At 45.7% G+C, this 22,279-nt stretch overlaps 1 protein-coding gene across 3 annotated transcripts in view; it reads right to left on the bottom strand.

Moving 5' to 3' along the window:
* Fggy (FGGY carbohydrate kinase domain containing) overlaps positions 1–21,970 on the bottom strand; it is a 364,828-nt gene extending 342,858 nt beyond the window's left edge. For 2 of the 3 annotated variants that reach the window (XM_051164348.1, XM_051164353.1), the window contains exons 1-3: positions 21,738–21,970; positions 10,008–10,119; positions 4,851–5,002 (exon numbers count right to left, since the gene is read on the bottom strand). In XM_051164348.1, coding sequence (XP_051020305.1) covers positions 4,851–5,002; positions 10,008–10,119; positions 21,738–21,938 — 465 coding nt within the window. In that variant the 5' untranslated portion in view covers positions 21,939–21,970. Of the gene's footprint in view, positions 1–4,850; positions 5,003–10,007; positions 10,120–21,737 lie in introns of those variants that run through there. The other variant, XM_051164357.1, reaches the window with a different exon arrangement.
* Positions 21,971–22,279: the final 309 nt, after the last annotated feature.

Raw genomic sequence — 22,279 nt, 5'->3', positions numbered from 1 at the left:
CACTCATTTCTCAGTGCATCCTGGGGCAAACAGAAGGCTGGGGCGTGGACAGAGGTGGGGGGCGGTGAATAATATGCTTTCTTCTTTGGGGACAATAGCAGGAAAAGAAGTGCCTGAAATGTCAGACTGCCTTCTCTCTAGGTGCCCTATAAAGGCCCGGCTACTCACGGCTCATTAACACAGAGCTGTCGGAGTGAGTCCACACGGGTAGCCGTACCTCCCCCGACCTTCTGCACTCTACAGCTTCTTGCCCGACAGTGTTTCATGGTGATGAACACAGGCAACCCCAGCTGCCCCGGGATGGCAGAACTTAATTTACAGTTAGCCACCATTATGATAAGAGTCAGAATCACTGAGGCCAAATGGAAATCTCGGCTGCCGGGCCTTATAAAAAAATGCAAACAGCACTTTTCTTTCTATCTGACATTTCTTATTATGGAGATGCACTTCAACCTAAACTATGCAGACCTTAAATGTAAGAAACATGATTAAAACTCCATATTGTGAACTAGATCCCCAGTGCATCCCTTTGACTCCTGTGAGGTCTGAACTCCAAGCTCAGCCTGCCTCTCTGGGCACACGGGATCTCAGGCTAAGGACGAGAACCAGAAACGGCCGCATTATGAAACAGCGGCCAGCACCCATGAGCACAATGCCCTGTGCTATCCCTAAAGCTTAGGGACACAGTGTCTCTCCACTAACTCTCCTCTCATTAGTTCTAGCCTGAAGCACCTTATCAAGTCACCGACATTATTGATAATCTCTGTGTTGAGCTCTCTGGCTAAGGTTAGGCGCGCAGTGAACAATGGGTTGGCTGTGCTCTCCATCCACCTCTGGATTACAATGGTCAGAGGAAGCAACAGGAGAAGTCCTCACAAGAACTGCCGGGCAGCATGGGAACTACAGTGGGGAGACTGTAGACAGTAGAAGCTTCTGGTTTGAGAGAAAGGCTCTCCAAGGATGCATAGAGACTGCAGAGGACTAATGACAAGCAAGAGTGAGCCGTGTAAAAAACACTATTCTAGGCAGAGAAAGAGCACCTTCGAAACCAGTGGGGCCAGTGAATGTCTGCTTTCCAGGTCCAGATAAACACATTTTCCATTTTGCAGGCCACGTAGTTTCTGTCTCGGCTGCTCAGGTGTCACAAAGCAGTCGCCATGCACAATGCAACAATGAGTGGCCATGGCTGAGTTCCAGGAAAGCTTTAGTGACAGCCACGAACCTTCACTTATTTTTCACGTGTCGTCAACTGTCCTTGACTCAGCATTTGCTCAACATCCTTGTTCAACATTGGAACACGTGAAACGCTCTTCTAGCCCCCAAGACCCCAAGTAACATGTCAAAGAGGCAGGCACAGGGCAAGAGAGAACAGTCTGCCAGCCAAGACTGAGGTGGCAAAGGGAACTCTGACTAGATCTCTGCGTATGAATCAATGAGAGAAAGAACATAAATGGCATTGTACACCATCTTCCAGGCCAGAGTGCATGTGGTGTCATTTATCCTAGGAGCAAAGCCACTGCAGGTTTCCATGGTGGGTTAAAAAGAAGGTCCAGTTCTTATGCCCATATGTCCTTGCCCTGTTCAATCCTCTCATCCCTGCCATCCCCTCTGACTTCACAGCCATCAATCAGACTGCATCACCAAGATAAGCCCTTAACAGGGTACCTACCTAACCTCTTCCCCAACTACACTCTCCTAAGTCCCAGCTCTCCCTTGTGACTTATGTGCCATACTAAAACTACGTCATAGGCTACGTCTAGAAAATCCTCCTGTTAACTATCAAACAAAGCCTACACTTGTGCTCAGAGGCTCATGCCAAACTATCTGCCTCCAGAAAGAATGATTTGCTCCCAGATCATTTTTCTTGCCCCTATATCACTGTGTTTAGAGTGTCTTCGTCCTATGGCTGTGTCCATCCCCTGATGCCCCCAAACTTCATTTACTATATGCCATAGACTCTGCGTGTGTAGGCTAAGGCACTGCCCCCTTTTTTCTGGTGTCTCTCCAGCACTTTCTGATCTATAGCCGGAACTCAGCCAGGACTTGGAAGTAAAGGAATAATACAAGAACAGAGAAGTGACCTAGTGAGATGGTCAGCGGGTAGGGATGTTGGCTGCCAAGCCTAACCACCTGAGTTTGAGCCCTGAGACCCACATGGCAGAAGGCAAGAACTAACTTCTAAAAGTGGCCTTCTGACTTAAATTCATATGTTTGCGCATGGTGTACCTACATACAAATACACAAATAAAATAAAACAACAGTAAGAAGTTATTTAATGAGCACACAATTGGCAACTTAACGAACTTAAGAGCCCAGACTCTCACACTCTTATTTGAATGCGCACGTGAACCACTCCAGTGATGCTGCCTAACATCCCTGCGTCTGCAATCAATGAATCAAAAGGAAGGTACCCTTTCTTGATTCCCCACAAGTGCATGCTTCTTTTCATGGTAAAAGAGCCAAGCGTAACATGGAAAGAGGCTTTATAAATGCTCAGGCCAGAAGCATCTGCATCACCCAGCAACCTGTTAGAAACAAAACTCTCTGGTTCTCAGTCCCTGCCCCAGGCCAGATGGAACGGAATGTGTGCGCTACCAAGACCTCCAGTGCCTCAGGTGCACATCAAAGTTTCAGAAGCACCGTAGAAGTTCTTAAATTAGATGCTAAAGCTGTTTTTAGGAGTCCTGTTACTTCTAAGTGCAAGCTGGTTAGCACTAAAAGGATGTTTAGCTGGAGTTCTTATGAATGTTGACAAAAAAGGCAAAGAGAAAACAAAATATCTCATCTATCTTAGGTTTACTTTCAGATACATGAATAGGCACAAAAGCAATGTTTTTATCTTTACACAAAGAAAAAGTTTAAGGTAAATTTTATTTTTTAAAGCATTATATAACCAGGCATGGCAGTGCATGCCTGTAGTGGCAGCTAACTCGGGGGTCTGACAGAGAAGGGTCACTTGAGTCCGGGAGTTCTGGGCTGTGTGCTATGTCAGTCTAGTGTCCACACTAAGTTCACAATCATCATGGCGATGGCCCAATCCTAGGGGCCACTACTGTTGCCCAAGGAAGTGTGAGCTGGAAAAACAGCACATGTGAAAAATAAAAAATCCTAAGAATAGACGTTCTTAGGAAGTTACAAATAACACAGTCTGAACTGGAAACTGATTCTTTTCTGCTGATCTCAACAGCATGACGGTAAAGGGGCAGATCTCTGCACAGCTCTCGGGCTCATCTGAACACAGGCCCGTCTTCCCCAGGCTCTGAGCCGGGCTCCATGCAGCTCTTCCTCTGCGCTCCACCCGGGCCTCGTCTTGAGGTAACCTTGAAGAACAGGCTGCCATCCTCGCTCCTGCCCCATCGAAGTGGTATTCTTCCTGAAGCAAGTGTAACACCGGACGGAGTGGGATGGAACTTGGAGCATGGTAGCAGGCTATAAGCCCTGGCTGTACCATGCCTTTGATAAAATCAGATGTCCTCCTGTCTCACTGCCCACGTTGGATGCAGGCAGAACTCAGTAGGACTAAGCTAATCGGTGCTTATGGAACCCACAGGGAGTGGCAACACACAGCAGTCCTGTATTCCGGTGTGTGCTTCAGCACATTTCAGCTGAGTATTAAAACTGCTCTGATCCAACTCTTGTGCCGCACATATAAAAGAAGAGGGGAGGCCTGCGCCAAGAAGGGCTTTTCCCACAGCGCTCGACTGCTGAGGGTAGAGGGAATCCGATTCTCAAAATTTTTGACTCCTGACCATTTTCAAACTTAGCAGCCACAGAAGGCTTTCTGCAGATTTACATTGGCATGACAGATAGCAAGCCAGGCCTGCTCTGATATCTGTGGCCCTCCTGTTGCCTCACTGCTGACTTCATGTCCCCAAGGCTGGAGCACCTTCACAAATCCCTTTCCTCTACCCACCTCCATATACAGTCTGCATAACTGATGACTCACGCGTCCTGAAACCCTGAGCCAGTAATGAATCACACCAACTCTTGCTCATTTGATGGATTCTCTGAGCAGCAGACCACCTAGAGGTTTCAAGTCGCTGAGGTTCCCAGAGGAGGTGAACTCTCTCACCCATCCATCTCTGATGGGAGCCATTAAGCTGACATCACTATTTTCCACACTTCATAAAGAAGTGCTAACATCTGGAAATGGAAACCACCTGCCAGAGCTTCGGCCAAGATCGCCATATCGCTCACGGCAGGGAACTTCACGGCAGGTAAAGCGGGAAAGAGATATCTCAAATGCCAACAACGGCACAGACGGCTGATGTGGGGCTAACCCTGTGTGCATGATGAAGGCTCTGGCCAGAAGGGCTAGGCGTAAATCCCAGCCCTGCCCCTTCCTAATTGGAATGGCAATTAGCCTCTGAACTTCGGCAGAACACAGTATATTAAGAGAACTGGTTTTGGAGCCAAGGGGTCCCAAGCTCAAATCCTGGCTTTCCTGTATACTCACTGCATCACTTACAGGGATGTGGTTCCTCTTAGTGAACTTAAGTTTTCTAATCTACAAAACAGAGACACTCTGCTATAAGAAAAGAAAAAATGCTTGGGCGTGATAATGCTTGCGTGTAATGCTAGCTCTCAGAAAGTGAAGTAGGACCTTTACTTTCAGGTGAGATGGGGTAGGGGGCAGAGGTTGTCTCAAAACAGCCTACTGCATAGGGCGATGGGGTTCAAGAGATTATACACAAAGTGCTTGACATCTGTGTGTGAGAAAGAGTGATTAACTGCACCCTAAACAAGAAGATGGGCTCAGCGTCTTCAGACTGTCTGGGGAAGATCAAACACTGCCACAATGAGGGAACACCTCCTTCACTGCTGGCGCCCTTCCACAACCCCACACTCACCTCCTTCAGCCACAGGAGCTTTGGGGCCTGCATCTCCACAGACATCACACCACCCACATACTGGAGGACACCATGCTTGGTCTCGTTGATCCTGCGAACCTGGCTGACCGCTCGATGGTCCAGCCACATGATAACGTTTCGAGAGCAATCCCCTAGAAGACATGAGAGAAATAGACCAATAGACGTGTCATCTTCTCATTCAAGTTCAAGGGAACAATGACGTATTCCCAGGCAGAAACACTACACAACTTTCACTGTAAATTCACGTATCAGAAATGAACAACCTGGAAGTGGGGGAGATGACTCAGTGGGTAAAGGCAATTGCCACCAAGCTGATGACCTGAGCTTGACCCCCAGAACCCACATGGTAGAAGAAGAGAACTCACTTCCGCAAGTTGTCTTCTGACATCTACACATGTCATAAGTGCCTGCATACACACACACACACACACACATATGCACTAAATAGATAAGTAAATGTAAAATAAATTTAAAGTGAAAGTATACAGCAAGGCTGTGAGGAGCCTATTCCCAAGCCTTTTGTTGTAATGCCAACAGTATCTTCCTTCACCATAACCCCAGGGTTAAAAGTCATTCATACACACAAACCCACATTCATGGACACACACACACACACACACACACACACACACACACACATCTTTAATAAAATATTAAAACTGGTTGATGGCTGTCAGCCAATTATATTACCACTATTACATTGCCATCCATGCACACTGCATTACCATTCACTCTCCCACAGCTTCCTCCCTCCCTTTCTCAGCCCTCTTGTTGAGAAAAAAGCCTATGGGACATGGCTACGGTAAGGCTTTGTCTAAGTAGTTGTCACCTTTACATACAGACAAGTATGTTGACGGTACATAGTTTACAGTTACACAGGGCATTTACGTCCTATTTTCAATGTGCCCAGTCAACGACTGAATTAAAAAATGCGTCCACTTCAGGGTGTGTTTCTCATTCTGTTGGCTGGTTTGGTGACGTGGCAAACACATGAGTTTTGAATAGGAGTGCCGACTCTAGTTGCAGAGGAAGGTAAAGTTTATTCACTTAGCTCCCTGGCTCGAGGATCCACATCTGTACAATGGAGACACCAGTGCCTTACCTGAGAGCACAGAGAGACTATCTGAAACCCACCGCGTGCTAACTAGAGACAGTGCACAGCGAGGCATGCACAGCTAGCCCCTGGCTCCTGGCTGGTCCAGGAGGAATCATAAGGAGCCACTGAAAGCCAGTTGGAAAAGAAGTCTTTATCCCTCGTGTCCTGACTCTCCCTGACTGACCCCAGGGTAGCTAGCTGTGTCTTCCTGCCTCCCTGACTTCAGTGAATTCATGGCAGAGCACACAGATGGACAGGCCCTTTCCCTTTTACCACCTCTGACATCTCTTGTTCTACTTTGCTTTCTGTTTCTATGACAAACACCCATGACAAAAAGCAGCTTGGGGAAGGAGAAGATCTGTTCAGCTGACATGCCCTGATCCCAGTCAGCGAGTGAGGTAAGCCAGGGCAAGGGCTCGCGAAGGAACCATGGAGCGACTCTGCTCGCTGCTGGCTCTCTGCAGTGTGCTCAGCTCCCTCTCTCATGCCTTCCCTTTCACCTGCACAGAGTTAACCAGGCCCTCCCACATCAACCAGCACTCAGAAAGCTGCCACACAGGCATGTCTCCAGGCCACCCTGGCGAAGGCGTTGACTCAGTTGAGGTTCCTACTTCTCAAGTGACTCCAGGTTCTGTCAGTTGACAAAAACTAGCATCTACACCCCAGGGCTCGGGGTGGAGAAACCAGATGGACACCTAGGATATCAGCAGTGCAGAGCCACTGGGACCCAGTCATGACACGTGCCAGCCGTTCTCACACATAAATTCAATGGTGAAATAACTATGGAATTATGCATGTTGCTGATAACAGGTGTTTAATGTGTCTAAGTATCACCTAAGCCCCGTGCTGTTCATTTCACTCATATCCCCTTAGTTAATCTGCAAAACTACCCTCCACTATGGCCGTGGTCCTGAGCTTGCAGTGGCAACAAAGACTTTTCCAGTTGAAGACGTTTCCAGATGGCGCTAGGAAGGCCATGAGGCGTGCTGTAAAATCAGAGCTGTGTGGAGAACAAGTAAACTGGAAAAGGCAATGCACAGCACAGAGTGAAAAAATAAATGCCCTAGCAGGGAGATTTTAGAGCCCTATCCATACTGTTCTCACTGCAGATGTGAACACAGCACATGTGTTTATGTGCAGCAGTTACAGTGGTCATGTGGGAAGCCCTGAACTGCAGAGAGTATTTTTATTTTTCTAAAAAAAAAAAAAAAAAAAAAAAAAAAAGAACATCTATTTCAAATTTGCCAATTTGCCTACATTTTTTTTTATTCTAAAAAGTACCTAAGAGTCTATTATGTTATATATATATATATATATGTATATATATATATTTTTTTGTTGTTGTTGTTTTTTTGGTTTTTTTTTTTTTTGGTTTTTCAAGACAGGATTTCTCTATGTAGCCTTGGCTGTCCTAGACTCACTTTGTAGACCAGGCTGGCCTCAAACTCACAGCAATCTGCCTGCCTCTGCCTCCCAAGTGCTGTATTTTTCATATCTTAAAACTAATTCATAATGAAATATAATCAACCTAAAAAGATATCTAAAGAAATCACAAAGTGCAGAAAATGAAATGAAGGCCTTGCACAGAAACTTTAAGAGGCATTTTCATGTACACTGTATAACGGAACTGCTGTGGGCTGGGATTCTCAGACCAAGGAACACAGCTACGAGGATGACATTCGGGCCTCTGCAGAAGCATCAATGCACAGGTGCACAGGCATGCTGGGTGGGAGTAGCGTGGGGGCTTAAGCGTCTGGTGTGCAGAACTGCTTTAAGACAGAAGCACCTGTCGCTAGACTTCCAATGGTAACACGAAACAACAGCTGCTGCCACTCTGCCAGCTACTACAGCCAGAGCAATACGCTGAAAATTGAATATTCATTATAATTCATTTGTCACTGTAGACGAAAACTAGAGGTTAATCTTCTTTAGCTCTCCTAGAAAGCCACACTTAGAGGAGTCAAGTGCAAGTCTGTCCAGTCTGTCATTGCTTCTACACTCCAGGCACAAGAAAGTGACCCTGTTCTGCCCCTCAGAAGATGCATGCATCTGAGAGGGAAACTTCTGTGAGGACAGTGACTATCAGGACAGAGTGCCTGCCGTGGGAACACAGCTTAGAGGAGTCTCCCATGAGCTGAGGCTGGGGCTGCGCGCGCGTGCACACACGCGCGCGCACACACACACACACACACACACACACACTTATTTAATTCTGAAAACCCCTGTTCACTGCTCAGCTGTGCTAAGGGAAAATGAGGAAAGGGACACAGCAGACACAACACAGACCCAAGAAAGAGGACACAATTTAAGGGACTTTGACGACGTTCCAGAGAGCAGAATTCGAGCTACAGAGCCACCTTACAGAGCTGGGTGTTCACCTTCACTCACAATACACACATTTACACTTTTGAACACTGCATTCAAGATGCATTCGCAGCACACAGTTTAAAAAAATAGTAATAATAAATCTGTAGAACACAAACAGCTAAATATTAAATTATTGTTTCATGTAACAACATAGGTCAAAATTCATTTCACAACCTACAGTTATCACCACTAGGTGCTAGGTCCTCAAAACTTCCCTAAGGGGACAGTCAGAATTAGGCTTGGGTATCGAACAAGGAGCCTGCAGGGGGAGAAAGAAAAGTAATTGGCTGGGTGAGCTTCTAAGCAAGAAGGATGTATTTAAAAAGCATATACTGGGACTATTTATCCTACAGTGATGCTTGCTGTTCTTAAACTGTTGTACTTAGTTTCTGTTGGCTTTTCATCTTTCAGTTAACATCTAAAAACTGCCACACATTTGCTAATCTTGTGAGTTTGGTTTTAATGGGGTTCAGGGTTATCTGTGCAATCAAGTCTTAGACCCCATCTTGCAGGTAGAAAAAGGTTTTCAGAACACTTTAAAATTCTAATTTGATTTTCGAGCACAACCTAGTCCACATCAGATAAAATCCACCTTAATATAATCCATTGGAAGTCAAGAAGGTGTTGAGGAGTTACGTGAGCTGAGTGCAGTTAAAGAATGGCTGTGTTCTAATATTTTAGGTAGAATACAGTCATTTCACTTCATAGAGTTGCCACTTATCTGTGCTTTTAATAGAATGCCTTGTTTGTTTCTTTGTTTGTTTGTTGTTTTTCAAGACAGGGTTTCTCTGTGTAGCCTTGGCTGTCCTGGACTCACTTTCTACACCAGTCTGGCCTCAGACTCACAGAGAGCTGCCTGCCCCCACCTCTCCAAGTGCTGGGATTACAGGCGTGCCCCACTGCTAATACAGTACCTCTAACAAGCCTATCCACAATGTGAAGCAGGACACTGAGCAGGAGATGCACGCTTTAGGAAAGAGCAGTGGTCTTCCATTGCAAATGTCACTTCTAATATTTTAACTGCCCATTCACCTGGCCCTGGGCATTTTGCCCAAAATACTATGGAGACTGAGACTGATAAAAATAAAGCCTGTGGTGGTTAGTGCCAATTATCAACTTGACAAAACTCGGAATCACCCGGGAGATGGACCTTTAGCTTGCCAGTGAGGGACTTTCTTAACTGGGTTAGTTAGCGTGGGACAGTCCACCCTGAGTGTAGGCATGGATGTCTGAAGAGAGTGACAGGAATGGCAGAGGGAGTGACGCAGCATGTACACACACTCGCTGCTCTCTTGTTCTGGTTGCAGACACAAAGTGATGAGCTGATTCAATCTCTTGCAGCCATGACTTCCCTGCCTCCACATCACATGGAACAGTGAGCTAAAGTGAACTCTTCTCCCATTAGATGACGCCTGTTGGAGAATTTCACTGCCAAAGCCAAGTAAATATATAAAAAGTGCAACCCCAAGCCAACCGCATGCACACTGAAATGGTAGCTTTTGAAAAGATGTCCACTGACACTAATACTCAGGAAGAATTACAAAGAAAAGATGTATTTTAGTAGACCAGACAGTATGCTCTCCTTGAAATTTAGGATTCTTGGCTTTTAAAGTCCTAAACATGAGACTTTCTCCTGCAGCAGCCTGAGGAGGAAAGGATGAGGGCAGTCCTACCTTCATGGTTCACCGGTAAAGGACGAAACTCTTTATCCAAGACAACCAGAGAGCACGTGGCGTCAAACCCAAGACCTCGGATTCGGTGTGCATCAATCCCTTCAACAACTTTCTGTTTGAAAAGCAAGCAAACAGAACCATTAAGTAACAACACAGGCTCTTAACCCTTGAAGACAAGTCACCACTAGAAGGAAATGAATGTAAAAAAAATTTAATTGCATAACACATGTCATAGAAAAGCTTAGCATCACAGTTTAATTTAAGATAATTCTTCATCATGTAATGCTGCGTGCCCAAAAGTCAGGGTGGGGTGTACACCAGTGGACCCCACAGCCGTGATCCTACATGAAGTATGCTGACAGCGAAGTGACTCCTGGAGGAAGTCTACCGCCCCAGGCTTTCTTCATGGAAAGCGTTATAGAGTGGTGGCTCGAGGGTTAAGAGCACGTACTGCTCACTGGGTTCAATTCCAAGCACCCGCACAGCCATAGGTTAACTCCAGTCCCAGGGGACCAGACTCACCCTTCTGGCCTCTGCAGGCACAAGGCATGTACATCGTACATGAGGATAGATTTGGGCAAAGCACTCATACACGTAAAAATAAAATTGTTAGAAATTCTTTTTTTAGAAACCTTATACTTGGGCTCAAGACGTGGCTCAGTGGTAGCGTGCCCGCATCAAACGCACACGGCCCTGAGTTCAAGCCCAATGCTGGAAAACAAAAAGAAGTTTTATGATGAAACAAACTGAAACCTTTGATCCATGATGTCACAAAAATGTCTGAGATTTTAAAACAGTCTTTTGACATTCAAAAAAATTTAATATCACTAAAATACTAACGGATCCTATAAATTAATAAGAGAAACACAAGCAACCTAACTGGAAATAATACCAAAGGTCGAAGCGTATGAAGTTTTCCAATTTTATTACAATAATTCAATGTAAATAAAATAGCAATTTTTGCTTCTGACATTAGTGAAAATGTTACAGATTAGTTGCATATAGCAGTGGCTCCGCCCTCTGGAAGGATCTATGAAGAGATTATGGTTAATTAAATTCATTTAGTGAAAAGAAGGAGGAAAAGGAAAAGGGGAGCAGAAGATAGAAAAGCAGAAAGGGGACTAGCTGGAGAGATAAAGGGGCCACAGGGGTGGGAGGGGGCAAGGGGGCGAAGGAGTGGCATCATCAAAACATAGTACTTGCATGCATGAAAATGTCATAATAAAACCCATTATTGTCCATAATTAATATAAACCAATAAAAATTTTTTTAAATTTAGAAGTAACCCTTCTTGAATATTATATTATATTGAAAATCATATTATAGCAATGTAATTACTGAGCACCAACTTTAGGAAGTAATTTGATAGTACCTATTAAATTATATTTATAACTACTAGCTCAGCAATATCACTTTTTGGAACCTAGCTTAGAAAGCATGACCTTAAGTAAATAAAGTCATATATAAGATGGCTAATTTGCAGCACTGCTAACAATATATTTGAAAACACAATAAATTATCTTTATCAAATAAACTATGCTGTATGTATACAATAGAATACTATGCAGAAACTAAAAGGAAATATAAAGAAGACATTTCTGGGCATAATAGTGGGATTAAAGGCAAAGCTGTGCACCATCTCTGCCTAATGGGCTTTGCTACTTTTAATAATGAGTGTGTGCACACAAGTGTGGACAGCCTTAGAGTCCAGAGGCAGCGGATCCCCTGGAGCTGCAGTTACAGGCAGTGTGAGCAGCCTGTATGGATGCTGGGAACTGAGCTCAGTCCTCTGCAAGAGCAGCAAGCACTCTTAGCCACTGAGCCATCTCTCCAGAGACAGCAAATCCCCCTAGCAAAAGAAAATATACTAGTGGATAAAGTCATCAATTATAGCCATTTGAAGGCCATAGAAATTGATCAAAGCTAGATAGTAAGTTGAGAAGCTTTTTTTTTTTTTTGAAAAATAATATTTGTACTTAAAAGATATAAAATGACTATCTCAGAAAACTGGGAATAGGGCTTCCTCAAGACCCAGCTATTCCACTCCTTGGAATATACCCAGAAGATGCTCCAGCACACAACAAGAAACTTTGCTCAACCATTTTCATAGCAGCCTTATTCATAATAGCCAGATCATAGAAACAGCCTAAGTGTCCCTCAGTAGAAGAATGGATAAAGAAACTGTGGTACATTTACACTATGGAATACTACTCAGCTATTAAAAAGAAGGAGTTCCCAAAATTTGTGGACAAATGGATTGAGCTAGAAATGATCATAATGAGTGAGTTAACCCAGAAGCAGAAAGAATCAAATGGTATATACTCACTTATATCTGGACACTAGCCCAAGGGGCATGTCCCACGAAAGCCTTCACTTACCAGGAAACTGGGACAGAGGGGAGGACATCCTATTGGGACTCTAGATGAGAGAACCATGGGAGAATAGCAAAGTACAAGGATCCAGAGGGTCCTAGAAACCTACAAGTAGAACATTATGATAGGCAGATTTGGGCCCAGGGGTCCCGCTCAAACTATGGCACCAGCCAAGGACAATACAGGCCGTAAACTTCAAACCCCTATCCAGATCTAGCCAATGGACAGGACATTCTCCACAGTTGAGTGGAAAGTGAGGTATGACTTTCACATGTACTCTGGTGCCTCATATTTGACCATGTCCCCTGGAGGGGGAGACCTGGCGGCACTCAGAGGAAGGATAGCAGGCTACCAAGAAGAGACTTGATACCCTATGAGCATATAAAAGGGGAGGATGTCCCCCTCAGGCACAGTCATAGGGGAGGGGAATAAGGAGAAAATGGGAGGGAGGGAAGAATGGGAGGTTACAAGGGATGGGATAACCATTGAGATGTAACAAGAATAAATTAATAAAAACACTGAAAAAAAAGATATAAAATGAAAATTTAACTCCAGGTCTAAGTGGTTTCTCTGGGGGAATTTATAAGACATTCAAGGAGGAACCATTACCAATGTCAGACATTTAGAATAGAGCAAAGGGGAGAGCGTGTCCACCAAACCCTGCATGGTCAGCAGTGCCTTGACATCAATGGGAAAGACAATAAAGGGTAACTACAGGAGGGTATTTGTCACTGCACAGGTATAACAATGTAACAAAGTACAAACAAACCTAGAATTCGCATTATATATTATGACCATGTGCGATTACTCCAGAATTTGCAAGATTTAATGAATTAACACCATTAATTAATATTAGATATAAATTAACAGAAAATAGCACAAATATAAAAAGTATAAACTCAAAATACTGGAAACCCTCAAAACAAAGATGAATTTTTTAAAAAAGCAGAATGAAATTTATACAAACAAGAACAAAGCATCAGGAAAAGCCAGAGCTGATGTAATACCTAACAGTAAGATGCATTATTGTCCCCAAAGGCACAAAATAAAGACAGACCCTCTTAGCACTTCTACCCAACCTGTGCTAGAGTTCATGGCCAGTGAAATAGGGCAAGGAAAATAAATTAAAGGCAAACAAGTTAGAAAAAAAGCTAACAGTATTTCTTTACAGATGATATGATTTCACGTACTAAAAATATTGAAAACTATCTTTTAAAAAACTACCACGGAGCCTCTAGAGATGGGTTAAGAACAATTGCTGCTCTTGTAGAGGACCTGACTTCAGTTCTGAACCCCTGTATTGGTGTGATTCACCACTGGTTGTAACTCTAGCTCCAAAGAGATTTGATGCCTCTGGCTTCCAACGGCACAGCACTCATGTGCACCTACCCACCTCCTACACACACACACACACACACACACACACACACACTTAAAAATAAAATCTTTTAGAAGCCACTAGAACTAATAAGCAAATCTAATAGAGCCACAGGATTGAGAGTTAATAAATAAAAATGAATTGTATTTCTATACAGTAGCCACTAACACATCAAAAATAAAATTAAGAAAACAATTGTATTCATAACAACATAAAATATTCAAGATCAAGGTCGAGGCTCTGTTAACCCCTTCCCCCATGACTCAATGACTCAGGAACGTGCCAGAAGAAGGGGCAGAAAGAATGTAAGCTGAGGAAGAGTGCGGTGGAATGCTGTCCTTCAACATGGCATGGCACTCACATTCAGGAAGTCACAGCAGTTTGGAGTCCTGTATAAGATGGAGCCTGTCAATAAGCTCATGAGCATCCCCCACCTATGCTTCTTCGTGGGCTGGACGCTGGCAGGATGTTCATTCCCAGCTCGGGGAGGCGGTCCTATACCCATGCGTATGTGCACAGCACTAACAGGGCTCAGCTTTATGAGCAGGAAGAGGAATATGGGACGGGGAAATACTTGAGGGGGGCTCGGGTAGGGTGGAAGGCTGGAGTGGCAGGCACACACAGCCCTGCCCGTCTTTTATGTATGTGCTTCTGTACGTCTGAATCCAGATTTCCATGTTTATATAGCAAGTGCTTTATCTACTGAGCTATCTGCCCACCTCCCTGGTCTTGGAGGTTGGAATTCATCTTAAAATGCAGAGTTTTGCCCTACTGGGACTATTAGACTTACAACCTAGGATCCCATTTCTTAGTATTTAATATGCACCACAAAAGAGCTACACACACTCACTACAGATTCCCAACAAAGGCAGTATACTATTTTTGAAGTAATATTAGCAACATATATTCAAATGTTGTCATATATGAAACATCTACCATGCCATGAGCTTTATTTAGTTTCTTGAATTTAATCCTTACAAAGTACACTAAAAGAAAAACGTAATACATTATGCACTCGTAGCCACATGGGGCAACCATAAGTGAACCAGTGGCCCTAAGATGCCCCAGTGGCATGGCTCTGTTGGCCCCTGTGCCCAGAGTGCACATGACTGGGATCATCCGTGGGCCACAGCCTGCAGTTAGTCAAAAGAGGAAGTCTGAGAAAATGAGGGTGACTTAATGAAAGCCAAGAGCAGGCAGCGCAGGACGCAGTGTCCAACACCTGCTCCTTGGTTTGAGCTTGACCACTTCTGTTGTCATCTCAGTCTTTCTCAGTCATGGTTTCCTAGGAATAAGGGAAACCCACAGGGGACACTGCAGGCCCTGGGGGAGCCAGTGCAGTCCATGTAAACCCACAGGGGAAGACTGCAGGCCCTGGGGGAGCCAGCACAGTCCATGTAAACCCACAGGGGACACTGCAGGCCCTGGGGGAGCCAGCACAGTCCATGTAAACCCACAGGGAACACTGCAGGCCCTGGGGGAGCCAGCACAGTCCATGTAAACCCACAGGGAACACTGCAGGCCCTGGGGGAGCCTGTGCAGTCCATGTAAACCCACAGGGAATACTGCAGGCCCTGGGGGAGCCAGCACAGTCCATGTAAACCCACAGGGGACACTGCAGGCCCCGGGGGAGGCAGCGCAGTCCATGTAAACCCACAGGGGACACTGCAGGCCCTGGGGGAGCCAGCGCATTCCATGTAAACCCACAGGGGACACTGCAGGCCCTGGGGGAGCCAGCACAGTCCATGTAAACCCACGGGAATTCTGCAGGCCCTAGGGGAGCCAGCACAGTCCATGTAAACCCACAGGGAAGACTGCAGCCCCTGGGGGAGCCAGCACAGTCCATGTAAACCCAAAGGGAACACTGCAGGCCCTGGGGGAGCCAGCACAGTCCATGTAAACCCACAGGGGAAGACTGCAGGCCCTGGGGGAGCCAGTACAGTCCATGTAAACCCACAGGGAACACTGCAGGCCCTGGGGGAGCCAGCACAGTCCATGTAAACCCACAGGGGAAGACTGCAGGCCCTGGGGGAGCCAGTACAGTCCATGTAAACCCACAGGGAACATTGCAGGCCCTGGGGGAGCCAGCACAGTCCATGTAAACCCACAGGGAACACTGCAGGCCCTGGGGGAGCCAGCACAGTCCATGTAAACCCACAGGGAACACTGCAGGCCCTGGGGGAGCCAGCACAGTCCATGTAAACCCACAGGGGAAGACTGCAGGCCCTGGGGGAGCCAGCGCAGCCTATGTGAAGACAGAAAGTCTACCCAGCACTGCATTGCTTACATCTGGTTAAGATGTTTATGCTCAAAGAATAGCACATTCTCTGCTAGGTGAGCACAAATACAAATGAGAGGCAAAGAGGAAGCAACAGCAAACTGAGAACTCAAATGCTCATGAGGACTTATGTGTGTAACTTTCTACTAAGACCAAGGTTAATGGTTTCTTGACTTATTTTATGAATGCTGCCTGAGGCTTACAGAGCTCTGGATTCAAATCACAGCTTTTCAGTGATGACATCTCCATGTCTCCAGTTCTGCAAGGGGTCACTCACAGGAAATTGGAAAAAATAAGAGCACTATGCATTAGGTCTGACTTAGATAGCTAGCCTTGCAAGGACATGGCTTACAAACATTCCTCTCCACACCAGGGGACACTCCCTCCCCCACTTTCCCCTTCTAGCCTATCCCAGAGAGCTGCTTTCCGGGCCACATTATCACAAGACCTCTGGGACTTGGCCATGAAATCTTATTTATAGTCTTGTTAGTGAGAGAAGAAAGCGTAGTAAACTTACTTCAGCAATCCAGCAGAAACAGATTTCCCTCGCTAGACACAAATAACATCATTCTTCTAAAGAATTTCCAGGGTTGGCGTTTGCTGCAGCCTCATTTGGGAAACTGATCCATGCCTAACTACTGTCAACTGGCAGCTCTGCAGAGGCAAACAAGAATTCGGAGAAGGGACTGCGCATCTTTTGTTCTTACTGTGGCTTCAATCCTGCATATGACTTAAAGCCATCAAGCTCCGCCATGTTGGGTGTGGCTGCAGCATTCCTAAGAAACGCACACACTAAGAATTGGAGTGTGTAGGTCTAGTTTTAAATTCACCTCTGTTTAGAGTAAGGGCCAAAGCCTGGGGGCATCACGGACAGAACCCAGCTCACAGCAGAGGTCCATGAGGCTGGTGCTATATTCTTTCAAACAAGGCTTGAATGTCTTTGTCAGTTGCACAAGCATGCATGGAGTTATACAACCCCAGTGGCCTGGGGTCCCATCACCCCATTATCTGCACAACTCACTCATTCACTCAGTTGGTCCTTAAAAAGTGTAATCAAGCCCTTTAAGATCAGCTGTGTTTATACAGATATTAGGGAAACAATGGAGGGCAAAAATTTTTTCTCTAATCCTTGCTCTTTAAGAGACTACATTTTAGCCTAGGTAAATAGCCAATGAGTCAAATAATGATAGAGTGTAGATATACCCAAAGCCCTGGTCTAGAAGATCAGGCAGGGCAGAGGATGGTGATAGCGTAGCACTCAGAGAAAGAATAGGAAGGTTACCAAGATGAGACTTGATAGGCTGTGACCATATGGTGGGGGAGGAGGTCCCCTTCTGTCACAGACCTAAGGGATAGGAATAGGGTGAAAGAGGGAGGAACGGGAGGAGACAAGCAAGGGGAAAAAATTGAGCTGAATAATCTGAATAAATTAATTTTTAAAAAGGAAAAAAAGGGGGGAAATGGAACCTGGAAAAAGGACTTTCAAGAATAAACAACCAACTGACTGTGTAAAATCTGGGCAGTGCTCATAGAAGGCATGCAGGGATGGAAAACATCCAGTCCTGGATCGGACCTAGTGTAGTGGTGTGCAGTGGGGCCTCTTGACGAAAAGCAAGAAAAGGGAAGGAAGACACTTCCATTTATGACAATGGTCCTAGCATTCTTCTACCAGCTGAAGCTCTCAGGTCCCCCTGTCTCCTCCACTGCGGCCACGTCCCATAAGATCTTCCTTCCTCCAACCTCTCACCTCCTCTCCATTTGTCCCTGTGCAAAACCCTGACCCTGGCATAGTCAAAGGCACGAAGATGTTCTAGGCAGAGAGCGGTCTCTGTCCAAGTCGCTCTATGTTCGCACACAGGACAGGGGTGGGGGATGGGACAGAGAGCTAGGGGCACATCAAGAATGGCCCAGACTGTGAGGAGCATGAAGGCCACGTTACAAATTTTGGGTTCTATCCAGAGAGAACTGGGGTGCTACTAAGTGTTGGAAGCAAAAGAGCAGCAATCAGTTTAAACACACAAACCATCACTCTTGCTGTAAGAGACTAGATCAGACAAACAGCGCAGATGCTAAGACCGGTACAGTAGGTGCTGGAAGCAGAGAATACAGACTCTTCCAGCTGGGCCTGGGCTGCCACTGCCTGCACACCCTGGAAATGCAATTCAACCAACTGGCCCACAGTTTATCTTTCCACCTGTCAAATAGAAACAAGAGACACTCCCTTATTTATATTGTAAGTAGAATTAAACTCATATGAATATGTTTCACAGTTATAATGGTTCTATGAGTGTAAGATGTTAAAATTACTGTCCATACAGCAGCGCTAACCTAGAACAAAGTCACACTTCGTTAGCGTCACATGTTTATGCAGTTTTATTCCCATGCAGATTACACTGTTTCATCTTTAGGACCAGAGAACATACGATGTTTCTCTGCCGATGTTCCAGTGTTTGACAAAGAGTACAGCACACAGTCTGTGCTTCATGAACATCTTCAGAGTGAATAACATAACAAAATGCTGGGGCTAAGGGAATGGCTCAGTTGGAAAAGCACTTGCCTCCAAGCATGAGGCCCAAGTTGGATCCTGGGTAAAAAAGCTGGCTTGTTGCTTTCAATCCTAGTGTTGGGTAGTGGTGACAAGAGGACCACAAGGGCTCAATGGCCAGCAGCACAGTGTACTGCACAGTGATCTCAGGCCCCAGTGAAAGACTCTGTTTCAAAAAGCAAGGTGAACGGCTCATTTGGAATGACATCCCAGGTTGTCTTCCAGCACACATGTGTATGTGCGCATGCACATAAACACACACACACACACACACACTCACATGTATGCACACATGCAGATCCATGCAAGCACACACAAGTACTCTTGCACACACACCCCTGCACACCTGGACACACATGCATACACATGCACACATGCACACAAATATGCACCCATATAAACATGCACACCATACCCATAAATGCACATACACAAACATAAAAATAAGAACATTTCACAAATGACCATTGGATTCACAATAATTCTTTCAGCTTATCTTATTTTTCCCAATAGAAATTCAGCAATAAAAAAACTTGTGATGTTCTTATCTCCTTGGAATGATACAGATTTATGGATCTAAAAAACACAATTTAAGATCAGGGACTGTGTGTGTCTCCCAGACTTCTGTGTTTCCAGACAATGATTCAGGTGTGCTGGACACTGGCCCAACAAAGGCATGCCAGTTTTAAGGACCCACATTTTTCCCATGAGCAACAGCCAGGTAAAGGCACTATCATGAAATGCTTACACTCTCCAACAAGGTGATCTCCTGGCCTCACACAGCAGCACCCTAATAACACCTCTGACTGCGAGCAGGGGTCACAGGGAGGGGCTGAGGCTGGAGAGAGAGAGGGAGAGAGAGAGAGAGAGAGAGAGAGAGAGAGAGAGAGAGAGAGAGAAAGAGAGAGAGGGCTGAGGGAAGGCCTGAGACCTGCCTTTGAGTCACCTTAAGATCCCTTTTTCAGAACTACTTCAAAGCCTTTTTTCACCTTCATGGGAAGAAAAACAACCTACCTACAAAGATTGCTGTGACGACAAGATGAAGTGACAGGCACACAGTATTGAGCAGAGCACACAGAACATGATTAATAAGCAAGGAGTGTAAGCTTCCATCATTGCTGCCTTGTCATTATCACTGTTGTTTCTGTTGTTATTAACTTGACCAGGGAAAAATAATCTCTGAGGAGATTTTCTTTTTTAAGGTGAAGAAACGAAAACAGGGAAAATGAAGTTCACAATTGCCCTCAGCTTCCAGAGTCACTGAGGAAGCAAAGACAGGCCAGGGTAGAAGAGACACTAGCCCTTCACCTAGACCGGTGCTTTTCGATGTCTAACAGAGAAAGAGCCATGGCCAGGGGGAGCAGGTGAGCATTCCCAAGAGGCATCACCCCCTTGCTCTTGCGCTTCTAGTATTTCATCCCAGAAACCTTTTCTCCTGGCTCTAATCACCTTGCTATCATCACTACCACAGGCAGCAATGGCTGCTCAACCCGACACTGCTGGAACCTTTCCTACACTTTAATTCGTTTCATCATCACAACAATCTTATCAAGCTGAGGACTCTTACTAATCTTCTTTTATTGAGAAGGAAACTGAGCAAGAAATGGTACGGAGTCCAGGATCAACAGCTACACAACACCAGCACGGGGAATCCCACCCAGACAGTCAACTGCAGAATGCAGACTTCATGTGTCGAGCACACCTCCCCCTTAAAGCTCCCCCTCACATGAGGTTCTGCACAAACACATCACACCCCAGCACACCACCACAGCTCCACACATGACCTGAGGCCCATGGGCTTTCTGTAGTTCTACTGCGGTGAGAGGCACGGCTGAGCACTAATGCATTGCATCTCTGTGGCTATCAGGGCTGACACAAAGGATGAGCTGGCCACCACTGGCAGATGATTAAAAGTCTGCCATTAAACCAAGCTCTGCTGGAGTGGACCTGCTCTAAGGGAGCTCTTCACCAGGGAACAATATTTTCTTCTTGACAATTTCCTTAATGGCAAGAATGTTAGAAGAACAAAAGAGACCCCAGGGCAAAGAGCAGAAGATTTTCATGGCAGCAGGGGCTGGGAGCCAGGAGAGAAGAGGAAAATTAAACAGGCAGAGGAGGAGATGGCCCCTCTTCTATTTCTGAGAGTGCTTGGGTGGACCAAGCCACCTCTCTGTGGTTTTCTCTCGGGCACTAACAGCTGCCCAGAGCTCATCAAAGTTTAACCAGACCAATCAATACAGAAAAAATGGGGGGACTGTCCAACTGAAAATTACCAAGCACCTCATGAATATTTAAGGACCACAACTAGAAACAGGGAGAATGAACAGAACTCGGGGTTTCATTTTCCCCCTTTGGGGGTGAAGAAGGGATAAAAGAATGTCTGTTCTTAATGAACACCAAAATATCAAGTCAGACTAACAGCAGAGACGTCACATGCAAACTAGTGGCAGCCGCATTACTGCCTTCCTTAAGCCAGCAAGCCCAGCCTTATCACAGCCCACTCAAGATGAGCATATGTGGGGCTCATAAGAAAATGCCCAGCTTTCTTAGAGCATGCCATGATCATCTGCCCCTGTGGCTTACCCTTGTTCTTTCTCCTACCCACAATACAGTGCGCCTCGTGTGTCCGATTGAGAGGGTACAAAGCTCATTGTTAATAGGAATCAGACATTAGCGTCTTGCCCTGCAACTGCCAGTCACTAACGACTAACTCCTACCTGACTTGGGGTCAGCTGACCAGCACTCCCCTTTCCATTTCTTCCCGATGAGAATAAAATGGGGGCAGCAGTAATATTAGCTGTAGGGCAGTCATGAAGGTCCATTCAGTGTGGACTGACACACCAGCGTACATAGAGACACACTGGGTGCTGCTATGACTCTCCCTTCCTCATTCCCACATCTCAGCCTTCTGGGTCCTCTACCCTGTCTTCTCCACACCCATGGCCTCAGGGCCAGCTCGAGCTATGTGAAGCTGCAGCCATCCTCACAGCACATCTCAGCTGTCTGTCACTCCCAGTACCTGGAATATTTACTTCTGAAAAGCAAAGCCTGCATCACCCAGCTCTGCATCTCAAGTCACCCTAACACAGTGTACACACACAAAACTGCTGAGCAGGAGGAGATGTGCAAGGAAGGGACGCCATAGCTGGGCTCTTACCTTTGTGACAAGGCAACACGCGGCCCAGATGTCCTCTGAGGACTGTTCATGGTGGTTGAATTGGGGCTCCCACTTCTCAATTGGATGTTCTGCGAAAGCGAAAAGGACGCCTCTCTGGTCCACCAGAGCTGCACGGACACTCCCTGTTCCAACATCGATGCCCACATAGTAGTGACCTGGCTCCTCGTCTCCACCAGACATCGTGGTCACTCCACCTATGGTGAACAAATGGAAAAGCCGTGTGAAGACTAGCAGGCCTGCTAAGACAGCCAAGAAACATCTTCAAATTGGAAAAAAAAAAACCAGAATTGACTACCTACATGGGGGCTATTTATTATTTATTTATCCTATCAAAGATTTTATAGGTGCTGAGTGAGGTGGTCAGAAACCAGGCGCATCTAACACATGGCATTCCATTCCAGGATGGGAGTCAGAAATCAAGCACCTAACTGCATAATGACTTAAGCAAAGTCGGGCCAACGAGGTAGCAATAGGAAAAGAAGATGGAGCCGAGATATGGAGGGTTACTCTAGGGATTTGAA

The sequence above is a fragment of the Acomys russatus genome, chromosome 2 (genome assembly GCF_903995435.1).
Source record: "Acomys russatus chromosome 2, mAcoRus1.1, whole genome shotgun sequence".
NCBI classification, from domain to species: domain Eukaryota; kingdom Metazoa; phylum Chordata; class Mammalia; order Rodentia; family Muridae; genus Acomys; species Acomys russatus.
Note: the sequence above shows the minus strand (reverse complement) of the source record. Positions and strands in the feature narration are given on the sequence as shown.